This window comes from Sciurus vulgaris (assembly GCF_902686455.1).
Source record: "Sciurus vulgaris genome assembly, chromosome: 9".
NCBI lineage: Eukaryota > Metazoa > Chordata > Mammalia > Rodentia > Sciuridae > Sciurus > Sciurus vulgaris.
The window spans coordinates 106,801,260-106,815,976 of NC_136469.1; the positions used below are offsets into that span (position 1 = coordinate 106,801,260).

At 36.5% G+C, this 14,717-nt stretch overlaps 1 protein-coding gene across 1 annotated transcript in view; it reads right to left on the reverse strand.

The window, feature by feature from the left end:
- GABRB1 (gamma-aminobutyric acid type A receptor subunit beta1) overlaps window positions 1-14,717 on the reverse strand; it is a 391,432-nt gene that overhangs the window by 88,686 nt on the left and 288,029 nt on the right. The window contains exon 5 of the mRNA XM_079153927.1: window positions 14,538-14,620. Coding sequence (XP_079010053.1) covers window positions 14,538-14,620 — 83 coding nt within the window. The remainder of the gene's footprint in view (window positions 1-14,537; window positions 14,621-14,717) is intronic.

A 14,717-nucleotide genomic window follows, 5' to 3' on the forward strand; every position in this document is an offset into this window, starting at 1 on the left:
AGCACTGTGCCAACTCCTTACTAAGTGTCATCTTAACGCACACCCAGGAAGGTTATCCGTCTTCTATTTTGTCTCCAACCCTCAGTCCTCCGTGACTCCGACCCCCTCTCCTCAGCTCGGTCAAAGGCAAACTCCCTCTGACCTCAGGGCTTTGGTCCTCGCCGCTCGCTCTTGCAGAACCTTGCTCTCCTCACCAGCATAGCTCTCTCAGTGGCCAGCTCTGGCACTAGTTCCTTTTTCTCCTACAGCCCTGGTACTGAGCCTGGGAGTGGCATCAAATGTCACTGTCATCCACTGATCTCTGCAAAGTTCACATTCTCCATTTTACCTCAAAAATCACTCCATTTGTAGACCTCATTATGGCCAATATTAACTCCGTGATATTAATTGTATATAACTTATTTTCTAACCATTATCTCCTATATTCCCATCTAGTTCTCTCAGGCATCTTAGAGACACTTAACCTGCCAGACACTATATCTCAGTCATTTGACCACTTTTTGGATGCTATCCTTGTTATAACTGTTGCCTGGACTGGTTTAAATTTCATGACTATGCATTCTAAGCACTCTCTTTCCTAAATTCTCATTTTCTTTTCCCCATCCTCTGTCCTAACACTTGCTTGGAAAAACATCTCTGGATAAATCCACCATTCTGCTTTCTCCAAAACTGAAGCCATATAAGTAATCATGGCTGAAGGAAAATAGAAACGTGCTGTGATTATACTTGTCCTTAATGCTGAGAGTGAGAACAGGACACTCTCAGCCTACTCCTTTCCTTCTCTCCTAAATGACTGTTTCATCTTTCTTCCAAACCCCTGGCATTTCCTCTCCTATCCTTACTTCCTTACTTCTTGATTCCTTGATGTGATCACCTTGATTTCTGCTTCATTGAAATGTAGAATAAATTAGAAGGAAATTTCCAAAAGATCATGCCATCTTAGCCTTTGCTATTTGTATCCTTCACTTCTAGTCATGTTAGTATTATTATTGTTGTTGTGTTTTTGTTATTCATATTTAACTGGAACAAAAGATTGATTCTTAAATATTTCTTATGCATTAAATTCTATTCAAAGTAAAACTTTAACAAGAGTATCATTATGATATAGTGTCACAGTTTCAGAAGGATATTTTTGTTTTTGAACTTCATGCAACCTAGGGAGAAAACTAAGCTTTCTTATGACTATAAATACTGATCAGGAAACTGAAAATGCAGCAGAGTCAGGCTTGATTCTTTTATTATGCAACTATATTAAATGTTTGAAGTAAACAATAGGGAGAATATTATTTTGCATTTCTTGAATGGGGTGAGAGGTGGGAGAACTCTTCTGAGTATATCTAATCTAAAAAATCAGAAGACAATTAGGTAACATACCTTCCCTCTAAAAGAACGAGGTTTTTGTTTGGATAAAGAGGAAGAGATAAATATTGACAGCAACAGTGAGAACAGGGAAGTATGTGTCAAAATGCTTATAACTCAGTAACTGGATACTGAGTGAATGCCCATCGCCCCTGCAGTCAGGATCGGGGAAGGGAATGAGGGAGGTGTATACTCAGGATCAGTATGATGGTCAAACTCTGAAGGTGACAACCCATGAGACAACTATTACCAGTCTCTAGTGAAGAGATTAGATTGCTTAATTGAGAGTGGTACCAGGAGAACACCAGTATCCTGAGTTGTGAAAATATGCAAAATCTACCAGAGATGGACTTTTTTCTCTTGACATGTTATATAGAAAGGGGCCTTCATTGCCCACCCAGGAAGACACTTCAGAAAGTAGAGCTTAAGGTTGAAATGAGGATCACAGTGCAGCTTCAATCTGTTTTTGCTTCATGTGAGGCAAGAGCTTTAGCACATGAGAAATATGAGAAATTGTAACCATGAGAAATGTTTACAATTATGGCTCTCAGTCACCAAAAAGGGCAAATCATTCTCAGAATTCTCTATTGAGAAATATTTATGTCAACAATGGTTAAAATAATGTCTGAAAATTTGTGTTCTTCAAAATGACTTGTTGAATCCAGGCCTTTTAGATAGCTGAAGTATGACTTTCTCCTCCTTCCTTTAAATGCCTCTATTTGAAGCCAGGTGTGATGGTGCATGCCTGTAATCCCAGCAACTTGGAAGGTTGAGGCAGGAGGATTGCAAGTTAAAACCTGGCGTCAGCAATTTATTGAGGCCCTAAGCAACTCAGTGAGACCCTGTCCCTAATAAAATATAAAAAAGGGCTGGGGATGTAGCTCCATGGTTAGGCGCCTCTGGGTTCAATTCATGGTACAAAAAAACCAAAAAACAAAAGACAAAACAACCCCCCTCTATTTGAAGGAAAAATCAAATAGTCTATTATTTTTTATATTTTAAAATTAAGTTCTTTCTACATTACAAAACATTCTTCTTCTTCTTCTTCTTCTTCTTCTTCTTCTTCTTCTTCTTCTTCTTATTATTATTATTATTTTGATACCAGGGATTGAACACAGGGGTGCTTAACCACTATGCCATATCCCAACCCTTTTTATTTTTATTTTGAAACAGAGTCTTGCTAAGTTGCTAAGGGCTTCTCTAAATTGCTGAGATGAGCTTTGAACTTGTGATCCTCCTGCTTCAGCCTCCTGAGCTGCTGGGATTACTGAGATGTGCCACCATACCTGGCCCAAATTTATTTTTATGGTGATCTTAAAAGTACTACCAACATACAACATTTCTGATAATCCTCCAAAATGCATGAGTGAGCCACAAATATTACACATGCAAGGAACTTAGTAAATCTGAGTTGATCAGATTTCAGTATTTTGTAATTATTCAGGTCACCAGAAAATGACTTTTCTGTCTTAGTTAATTTAAAACTCAAATTCTCTTTATTCCATTGCTGAGCAAACAGTGTGATACAGGCTTTTAGCTTATTTAAGCCATAGCAGGGAGTGAACGGGTTGGGAAAGAGGATTAAGGAGCATAGGTGAGACCCTGAACTTCACTCTGAGATTTTTTTTTTTCTAATTCCAGATTCTTATAACTTAAATTGTGTTCTATAAATCAATAGCATAATTGCCACCAGAAATGTGCTCAAAATACAAACTATGGGGCCTCCACTGGGTTCACTGAACCAGAATCTGCATTTTAACAAGCTTTTCCTTTGAGTGTGGTGTTTGACAAGTACAGCAAGGAGCTGCAGACAAGGGATGGTCTCTGTGCTGAGAGCTCTACTTTGAGAACAGGCAGCCCTTGGCTCTATACAGTTGATAAATTTTTTTTTTTTTTTTTTTTTTGCCCAAATTATACGTCTACATAATACAAGTACTGAGAACATAATCCGTTTGGAATCAGGGTAGTCATGTAGCAGGAGCTCTGTGAGAAATCTTCCTTTCCATACAATCAAATGAGAACAGTCAATGACTACATGGTGAGGAGGCATGAGGATTAACAAAGAAGTTGTTCTTACACTATATTTTTATGGTTGAAAGAAATAGACTGTGCCTGATTTCAGTTTGAAATGCTACTCTCAAAAGGCCTATTGCTGCATATTTACTCAAGTGTAATTTTAGACAGTTCTTTTTTTCCTCTCTGATAGAGAATGTTACTAACATGGCAAATACCCATGGCTCTCTCCTGAGAATGTAATTCATGCTTCCACAGCATCATTATATAAATTTATGCCTCATTGATCAAATTTATATAAACATGTCACACACACACACACACACATTTAAAATAGAGCCTATAATGGCTTCTTATTACATGGATTGAATATCCACTTGAAGCACAGAATCCAAGGTGTGGCAAGGTTCATCATACCTATTTCAAGGCATGCACTTTTCAATAAAGGAAAACTGGAAGCTTCTCTTAGAGTACCTAAAGTAAAGAATAGTTTAACATTTTTCTTTTGATCATTTGAATGATTTTTTTTTCTTCTGAAAATCATGCCATTTTCTGTTCTTTGTTGTACTCTCCTTTCTCATTTCTATGGTTCCATTCTGCTTCCCATTTAGAGAACTGGGTCTACTAGAGGAGGAGATTAAAAAGAGAGAGGAGCAAAAGAATTAGAGCATGGCGGCCTTAAAACAGTGACTTTCAAAGTTGGCTGCTTACTGAAATTACCTGGGAAGCAAGAAATGCTCACACCAGGACCCACCTTCCACAAATTCTGATGTTATCTCTCTGTAGCAGAGTGATGGATTCACTAATTTTTAAAAACTCCTTTTTAACATTTTTGATCTTAAGAATAAAGCAAGTTAACTGTGGACATTGACACCAAAGTGAAAACTAAAGAGTTTACATTGTCTTATGATTCCTGTGTAAGTATGATTGACAGAACAGTCCAAATCAAGACCCCTCATGAAAATATTACCATTTCTATGGTTATAAATGTTCATCTGTCACCATTATGAGAATAAAGGAACTTTAAAATGACAGGACCTTTGCAGTAGTCAGGCCCAGCATTATACTGATTGGGGAATAGTATCTGTAGCCATGAAGAAAGAAAGAATCTCTGATCATTGTGTGATCTGTTGCAATTTTAAAGTGATCTGGTAAAAATAAGCGATATTCTTAAAATATATCATTACTCAGTTTATCTGGCCAGAATGTCATAAGATAAAAGCACATTTAAAAGAACTGAACTGGGATGGATTCAACAGAAAGAAGGACCAATTAAAATTGGCTTTCTTCTCAGGTATCTGCTTTATGCCTTGATAGAACCTAAATCCCATCCAACTCAGAGAGTGGGGAAGCTAGAGGAAGGGAATTCAAGAGAATAGTATGCAAAAGCAATTTTCTTAAGCAGCTATAATGTAAGAGCTGAATCTTAGACTCATGGGTCAGACTGCCAGAATTCAAGTGCCATTCAGACTACCACGGTTTTGTGACTTGAGGCAAGTTACTACCTTGATGCTTTGATTTCCTTCTCATGAGGAGAATTCAGTGGGAAATCTTTGTAAATCACCTGATCTATAATATATATTAGGTCACTATCAGCTATCATTAAGTTTGGATCCCAAACAAATCAAAGCTGGTAGTTTAGCAAGGGTGTCCTGTTCTAGAAGATCAGAGTTTCAGTATAAAATGTGTTTAATACCTAAAACTTTTAGATAGAATAATAAGCCTTATTTTATACTTCAGGAAGTTAGTAGCAAAATAAAGGTTATCTGTCATAAGACCAAGAAGAGAAGAAACTTCCAGAGACTTAAATCTGTATATTAGAGATATCTTTACCAATTTACACAACCACTTCTCCATGCATGGAAAATAAACTGTCTGTAGAGTAGAAGTGAGCAGCTATAAGGCTAACTTTGCAGTCAGATTGATTGCAAAACTAATTTTCATAAAAGGAACTCCATTCTCCCACTGGCTTTTATTTTATAGCTTAAAAAAGATCAGAGACTTTGTAGAGGGAGTACTTTTTCACAGTTTCAAAGAAGCAGGCTGGAAAAAGGAATAAATTAATTCAAAAAACATTCTCTTCCTCCCTACACCCACCCCTCTGCTCATCAAAAAGCTACAGGCAATAAAATTCATTAACATTTCTATGAACATAAATTTGAAATATTCATTTTCATTAAGTAGTCTACTGAATATGGCAAAATCAAATTTATCTAAGGAGATATCCAATGCTGCTAATTTCCTTGACAATGGGGACATAAAGAAGGGAAGCCATGAATCATTCATGAAGTTCAATTTACTTCTGTTATTTTTGGTGGTTAGCAACCATGAATAGAAAGTGTGCAGCATGTTGTAGATGCTATTTTTAAATTATTTCAGATCAGAATTAATGATCTGGCAGGCAGCAATAAAGTAAGACTGGTTCAAAGGCTTTTGCTTGTAATTGTCCTATATTTCATGTTTTTTGTGGGTATTTATATGTTCATGTATTCATAACTTTTTTCTATATTCAACTTTCTTTTATAAATCAGAATCATTTGAGAACCAATATTTTAGGCAGGCACATAAAAGTAATGTATTGGTGATATAACTAAATTGAATGAACTCCATGAGTTTTAGATGTGGGGGCTGAAAGAGACCTTTAAGTTTATAAAATTAAACTGGTCTCTCGCTGAGGTCAGACTTCAAATTAATTGGAGTATCCCCACAGGAAGGGAAGTTCTTTCTTAAGCAGGGACATATTTCTTGAATGGGCATGCCTACTCATTTGAAATTATTTCTCTTAAATTCTAAATCTCCCTTGCTGAAACTTGTGCCCACTCTCTGGGTGCTGCTGAATTCCCAGCACTTGCTAGCACAGAGAACCATAGGGTCACCCCTTAAGATACATTAGTAGAATTGAACTAAATGTGTTCAAACCCAGTGCTCTGGGTGTGATGGTTAATTGTACATGTCAGCTTGACTGGACCACAGGGAGCCTGGGATATTTGGTCAAACACTACTCTGGGTGTTTCTGTGGGATTGTTTTGGATGAAATTAGGTTGACAACCTAAGAGAAATTCTGAATAGAGAAAAAGACTGACTCTCCTCCTGCTTATGTTCAAATTGGAATGTCTGCATTTTTAGGGCAATTGTACTCAATTGAAACATTGGCTCTTCCTGGGACTTCAGTTTGGTGAGCTTTGGATTGGAATTACACCATCAGCTCTGCCGGTTCTTAGGCTTTGGACTAAGACTCAAACTACACCATGGACTCTCCAGTTTTCTGACTCAACTTGTGAATCTTGGAACTTATCAGTCTCCATAATTGCATGAGCCACTCATAATTTCTCTCTCCCCACCCGCCTCCATCTCTCTGTCTCCACCCTGCTACTTTATTGGTTCTGGTGTTCTTAGGGTTCTGCTTCCCTGGAGAACCCATACTAATGCACTGAACATCTCTGAACATAAGGTTTCTCTTATATATCACAGTGGCTAAAATACTAAAAAATGGCAGTTATGACTTCTAAATTTTCCTTCCCAGATAACTCAGTTTCCTCCCTCTGCATAAAGTTATCTTACTATGGCTTTAGGAAGTGGATACAATTCTTCAGATGTGGCCATACAAGGACAGGCTTATAGACCTATTCTTGTTTTCTGTCTGGATACTGTACGTATTGTGATTTTACTTCCAAGTGCTATTATAGCACATTACATAGTAAAATGTATTATTTTGATTCTACAAACCTTACAATTTTCTGCAGTTAGGCTAAACTGTTTTATTAGGCAGATACATTGTTTTTATCACCTGCTATTTTTATGGACAAGAAAACAATTCTCTTTTGGAAATAATGAAACTTGACTACTACTTGAAATTCTGTATATATGATGAGTCTACCAAGTATTTAAATTAACAAGATGACAATATTTTGAGTCTAACAGATAGATTGGCTGGATCGTTCCTTAAATTTAATACATTATGGCAATATCTACATTAAAAGTCACCAAGTTATTTTTTTAAACTAGAATCCAGTATAAAAACAACCAGGTTTCAGTGAATTTCGTTTGGTTTTTTTTTTTTTTTTTTTTTTTTTTTGATAACTTGGTTCAAGTTCAGGTAGGAGGCAAATAGATAATTAATGACTTATGATAAGGCAAAAATAATTCATAGTGTTTCAAGTTGTTAAACAGTCTATTGAGATTTCTAAAGTAATTAAAATGCTACATTTTCCTCTATCTGGCTCTTGGTTGACACATTTATAATCTGATATTTTGAGATACACTGAAAGCATGAATATAAAATTGTATATTTGAAAGCATATTTTTGTTGCAAGTAACATCTCTATACTTCAAATATTATCTGAAAAGCTGAAACTATGGTTATCTCCTAGAATTCAAAAGATTGGAAAAAACTGGGAGCTAAGAAATTTAGCATACATTCTTGTCACAATTACTTATAACTAGATACTAGGCTAGGATTTAACTACTGGGTAGTAAACAAAACAATAATCTCTTCCCTCCCAGAGTTTATAATCTACAGGGGAAGAAGCAATAAATAAGGAAAACACACACACACACACACACACACAACACACACAAAGTACTAAGTGCTACATGAACATCTATATTTGCTACAGCAAATTGCCATCAACTGGGTAGCTTATAAGCATCAGGCATATATTTCTCACAGTTCTGTAGGCTGAGAAGTTCAAGCAAGGCACTGGCAAGGGCCCAATTTCTCTTTCACATATGGTGTCTCTGGTTATGTAGTGGAAGGGGAAAAACAGCTCTCTAGGGCCTCTTTTATAATGGCAATAACCCCATTTATAAGAGGTCCACTCAAAGTACCAGATTCTTATAGTATCACACTGATGATGAGGTTCCAACATTCAGAATTTGGAGGACAGTAACATTTAGACCATGAACACAAAATAAATAGGGCACACAGAAACAGTAGCTAGGGCTTCCTAACTGGTCTTGAGTTACCAGGAAAGCTTTTGAAGGATGAGTAGGTGAAAGCTTGAAGGATTAAACTGGGGAGAAAGCATTTTGACCTGAAGCAGCCAGATGGTAATCATGAGGTCAGAACTGAATCTGTGAGCCAGACTGGGTGGCACATGCCTGTAATCCCAGCAACCCAGAAGGTTGAGGCAGGAAGATACAAATTTGAGGCCAGCCTTGGCAACTTAATGCCTCAGTAATCTAGTGAAACCTTGTCTCTGGAAAAAAGAAAAAAGTCTGGGGATTCAGAGGTGAAGCTGGTGTAGCACCCTGGGGATGGGGTCAAATACAGAGAGAGAGAGAGAGAGAGAGAGAGAGAGAGAGAGAGAGAGAGAGAAACAGTAAGAGTTCTCTCTCTATATATATATCAGTCTAGAACTTAGAGCAGATTTGAGCTGGAGATATAAATCTGAGAATCACTGGAACAAAGATGGAAAGAAACCATGTCACTTGTGACCTTCTGGGAAAGGTTATATTGGGAGGTAGGTTGGGTTCTAGATTTCAGTAAGTTGAGAAGAAGTCAAGGCAATAGAGAACAGGCATAAACCATTCTTTCAAGTAGTTTGGAGAAAAATAAAGTAGGGGAATTAAGAAAAAGCTTAAGGGAGATTTAGGGATAAAGTGTTTTAGGATGAAAAACGAGTAAGTAGAAAGGGCAAGATCAGGAATCTGAGAAAATTGAGAGATAAGTGGATGGAGATTATCCATTTTCAGAGGAGGAAGAAAGAAAGGGTATCCTGAACACAATGGGTAGGGACAGTCAGAATTGAGATGCAGGGGTTAACTCAGCATAGTGAACAAGGACGTTTAGAAGATGAGTGAGAACACAGATTTCAGATTTGACCTGGCTTCTACATTTTTTTTTTTTTTTTTTTTTTTTTTTTTTGAGGATAGTGAGAGGTGACACCAACCTGCTGAAAGTAAGAGGGTAAGATTAGGGTAAAGATTTTCCTCAATTTGTGCTGCAGAAAATGGAAAAAGTCACCTTATTCCTCCATGATTTCTGTACTAGGTCCTGTCCATCTCTCCATGAAGCCTGTGGTTTTCAAACCTTCCCACGACAGCTTTATTGATTTCAAATTCCAAATCTTCTTTATACAAAATTCTTTGATTGATTTTTATATATGCCATTAACTCATTTTATAGCATCCCAGGGCTATGAAGCTATTAATCTGCTCCAAGTTCAAGTAAATTTTCAATTTAACAAGGGTTTTTGGCCTTTCCAATTTAACTTGATTAGATGACATTAAAGATAAGCAAAACATCTTTAATTTGTCTCAAAGGACCTAACCAAGGACAACATTTCCCCAGCCTTGGATGGAAAGAGCATACAAACTAGTAAATTTTGTAATATAGGCAAAATTTCCACTACACTGGTCACAAAAAAGTATAATTGGTTCAATTTTGTGGAATGTGTACATTATCATTCTCATTTCTCAACCAGCACTAGAGCCTGGTTTGTAATCACTTTAAAGCTCAGTTGTAGTCTTTTTTAAAATTCTTTTTATTTGTTCTAATCTGTTGTATATAATAGTAGAATGCATTTATACATTTTGATAGATCATACATAAATGGAGTGTGATTTCTCATTTTTCTGGTTATACCTATTATAGGATCACATCAGCCATGTAGTCATATATGTACATTAGGAAATAATGTCTGTTTCATTCTACTATCCTTCCTACCCTCATGCCCCTTCCCCTCCCTTCACTCCCCTCTACCTAATGTAAAGTAACTCTATTCTTCCCTATACCCCCAACCCCTTATTGTGAATTAGCGTCTGCATATCAGAGAAAACATTCGGCCTTTGGTTGTTTGGGTTTGGCTTATTTCACTTAGCATGATATTCTCTAACTCTATCCATTTATCAGCAAAGCCATACTTTCATTCCTCTTTAAAGCTGAGCTTTCATTCCTCTTTAAAGCTGAATAGTATTCCATCATATATATATATATAATATTGGCAAAATATAAATATTATATATAAATATTATATATATATATGCCACATTTTCTTTATCCATTCATCTGTTGAAGGGCATCTAGGTTGGGTCCATAGTTTAGCTATTGTGAGTTGAACTGCTAAAAACATCAATGTGGCTGTGTCACTGTAGTATTCTGATTTTAAATCCTTTGGGTATAAGCTGAACATTCAGATAACTGGGTCAAATGGTGGTTCCATTCCAAGTGTTCTGAGGAATCTCCATACTGCTTTCCATAATGGTTGCACCACTTTGCTTTCCCACCAGCAATGAAGGAGTGAACCTTTTCCCCACATCCTCCCCAACATTTATTGCTGCTTGTATTCTTGATAATTGTCATTTTGATTGGAGTGAGTAAGATAAAATCTTAGTTTTGATGTGCATTTCTCTAATTGCTAGAGATGTTGAACATTTTTTCATATATTTGTTGATCAATTGTATTTCTTCTTCAGTTCCTTAGCCCATTTATTGATTGGGTTATTTGTTTTTTTGGTGTTAAGTTTTTTGAGTTCTCTATATACACTAGAGATTAATGCTTTATCTGAGGTACATGTGATAAAGATTTTCTTCAAATCTGTAAGTATTCTCTTCACATTGATTGTTTCTTTTGCTGAAAAGAAGCTTTTTAATTTGAATCCATCCCATTTATTGATTCTTGATTTAACTTCTAGGGCTTTAGAGGTCTTGTTAAGGAAGTCAGATCCTAAGCTGCCATGGTGACAATTTGGGCTTACTTTTCCTTCTAGTAGTTGCAGGGTCTCTGTTCTAGTGCCTAAGTCTTTGATCCACTGTGAGTTGAGTTTTGTGCAGTGTGAGAGATAGAGGTTTAATTTCATTTTGTTATATGTGGCTTTCCATTTTTCCCAGCATCATTTGTTGAATAGGTTATCTTTTTTCCAGTGAATGTTTTTGGCACCTTTGTCTAGTATGGGATACCTGTATTTATGTGAGTTTGTCTCTGTGTCTTCTATTCTGTACCATTGGTCTGTGTGTCTGTTTTGGTGCCAATATCATGCTGTTTTTATTACTATAACTCTGTAGAATAGTTTGGTATAGAGATCTGATATCCTGATGCCTCCTGTTTCAATTTTCTTGCTGAGGATTGTTTTGGCTATTCTGGGTCTCTTATTTTTTCAAGTGAACTTCATGATTGCTTTTTCTAGTTCTATGAAGAATGTCATTGAGATTTTAATAGGAATTGTAGTCTTGATACATTGTCAATTCATGGAAAGCTGTTTCAGAAAATGACAGATTTCTATATGAAATGTTAAAATGTATGGACTAGCAATTCAGAATTTATTAATACTTAGAACTACGTTGTGTACTTAGGCAGAAACAAATAAAGCTCATGTGGACTCCATAATATTGACAATGTTGCTTCACCACTTAAAACTACTTCTTTATATTGGTTTATCTGTTGTTAAGAAGGGATATAAGGCATTTTTTATTTTAGAGAAACAGCAATGGAATCAACATCTGCTTGCTTTCTGCATCCACAGCTCCCTTCTCTCTTTAGCTGTAATCATTTGACCCTTGACCTAAAAGCTAACTTCTGCTTCAGATTTTGGGATCTATTCTGACTTCAGATTTTGGGAAGTACAGACCAGTCCCTATTGACTCAGTGTCCCCAACTTAGCCAAGAGTGTTTCCAATCCCAGGTCCTAAGACCATGTTCCCTTGCTCACCTGTTGATTGCAGTATTCTGCGATGGAGAGAGAGCAGCACTTGAGTTTGAATTCCCAAGCTACCACTGTGCTTGACCTATGGGGCAAGTTATTTTATTTCTCAGAATCTCTGATCCATTGTCTCTCAAATGTTGTTAGAATAATTTTTTTCACTGAGGTTTTGTATGATGACTTGCTTCAGTTTGGTAAATTGAAGGCAGATTCAGGTTTTCTTCACCTTTCCCTGAAGTTCCTGCTTTCATGGAATCCTTAATACACAAATTCTTACAGGCATAGGTTTCTGCTTTGCTTTATGTAAGCGTATCCAGGGACTGGCATTTTATGACATGTTGCAGGATCAACTTGATGACGGCTGGCATCTGTATGCATCCGTGCATCTTAGCTGACTTTAGAATCCCAGTGAATTCTCCTTCCTCTGTCTATGCTACTGATTCCATGTTACTGAATTTCCTTAATGATTGTCATATGCCTGGGTCTCCATCTACTGTCTGACACCAAGTTTTATGATTATTTTGGACTATTTGGCTGTCCAGGCTTCTTTAATTCTTGCTCCATGGAAGTTATATTTAATTTGTATAATATAAAGCTGCTTCCCCACCCTTTCTGCTGCAGTCATTTCCCCGCCTCCCAACTACTGTCAGTCTGTGAACATCCTAGCTAGCTATTGGTTCATCAGTCAGCTTGCAAGTATCCTTCTCCATTATTGGTTCCCTGTTAGCCCAGCAGAATGCGACTGCTTAAGGATAGCTCCCTGGCCATCTTTTCCCATGCTCTCTCTTCTCTCCTCACTTTCATGCTTCTTTCTCTCTCCTCTTCGCTTTCATGCTGTCTCCTCCATTTCTCTCTCCCCTGCCTGTGCGCCCTTTCTCTTTTCCTCTCATTTTCTCTCTTACCCTGCAGGGAGACACTCTGTCTGTGTGCTTAATAAACTCCCTTATGTGAGTTCCCATGTCCAGCGTTGTTTTCTGGGTTCTTACAATTTCTGTTTCATTTAAAGATTCGGAATTGGTCATAGATGATATGATAAATGAAATTAAAAGTTATCTATTTTTCAATATGAATAAGGAAATTTGCCAACTTGAAGAAAAATTGAAAACTCAGTATGCATTATAAGTAAAATATGAAATTTTGGAGAAAATGCTGATAATTTTAATATTTGCAATTCAAAACAATCACTTTAAGTACATATCAAAGTTCATTGCTCTTTTAAGTGAACTATGTAAGTTGTAAGATCTTAGAATCTTACGTCATCAGGTCCTAATGCCATAGAGCAGAAGCTAAATTTAAAAAAAAAAAAAATCACAAAGTTGATGGAAGAGCAGTGAAGGACAGAAGAACCTACATGGCCGAGTAACCTATTGTGGGTCTGCTTTCTTTATAAAATATCATTAGTCATTAATTAACAATGGGTTTATGGTTTGAATTTGGTCATCTTTGGCATTTAAACCAAAAATCACCATCAATACTCTCATAAATAATGCCTTCCAATACTTACTGACTTCTTTATATAACGAACTTTAAAGTTAGAATATTAATTAGATAATAGCTCATGAATTCTCTTGTTCTCCTGAGGTAACAGAACAATATGTCTAAATTTAGAAATATCTTCATTTCTATACATTATATTATATGAAACTGGAAAATTAAAGGAGTTGGTCAATAGTCACATTCAATATTCTTATTTTCAATAAGACTGTAGGGGCAATTGGATTTTTCCCCATTTTCCCTTGCCTTCTTGATGTTTAGATTTAGGAAGTATTTTAACGATTTAAAGACACCATCTGTTGATTTCTCACATCACATTAAGTAACATAGAAATAACCTGAATTTTCTACTGCAACTTTCTGCACCTCTCAAAACCAAGAAATGGTCTCTCTCCAGTATTCACAATTAGTGGGCCGACATGCCTACAGATTGATGGCTGAGAAATAATGGTAAAGTTGTCGATCAGATTAATTCTTGGTAATTAAAATGTCGACATTATTAGGAATAGATCAATGAAAAACCATCCTAGAAGACAACCCTAAATCTTGACCTAAAAAGATGAAGTTTTTGACACAAGTATAATCCCCCATAAGGTATCATTTACCATCTTATTTTGTTTCATCTTTTGCATAAGACTCTACCACAGACATTTTTGGAAAAGACAATTTACAATCCTTCAGAACCTAAAATATTCTCACAGAATCTTCATTTGAAAAGTCTTCCTCTCTTATTAATGCAGGTTGGCTATTGGAAAGCTGTGGAAAGAATTCCACTCTAAGAAGGAGAAAGCATGAGTTTGAAAATCGTTGAGCTAAAATAAGTGGACTTTCCCTAAGTGTCCAAAAAGATAACTTCATTGATACTGTATTTGAACCACAAATATAAGGGAAAATGTCACAGACTGTAAACCCCTTGAAAATTTGGCAGAAGTTTGCAGCTAAAAACATTCTAGCACCAAGAACTTAGTGAAAGGTTGAATTAAACTGGGTCAAGCAAACATCTCTCTTTCTCATTCCCTTGTGCAAGTGACTCACAACTTTCAATCTCCAGGGTGCAGTTTTGCTCATCCAGAGGATATCTTCGAAGATCCATCATACATGCGGCAGTAGTTGTGATCCTGCCAGGGTAAGAGAGGAAAAAGACGTCATAAAAGTGCTGACAGTTTACAGGCTTCCCAGTTCCAAATCATGTTTACCAAGTGGCAGAAACAAAGC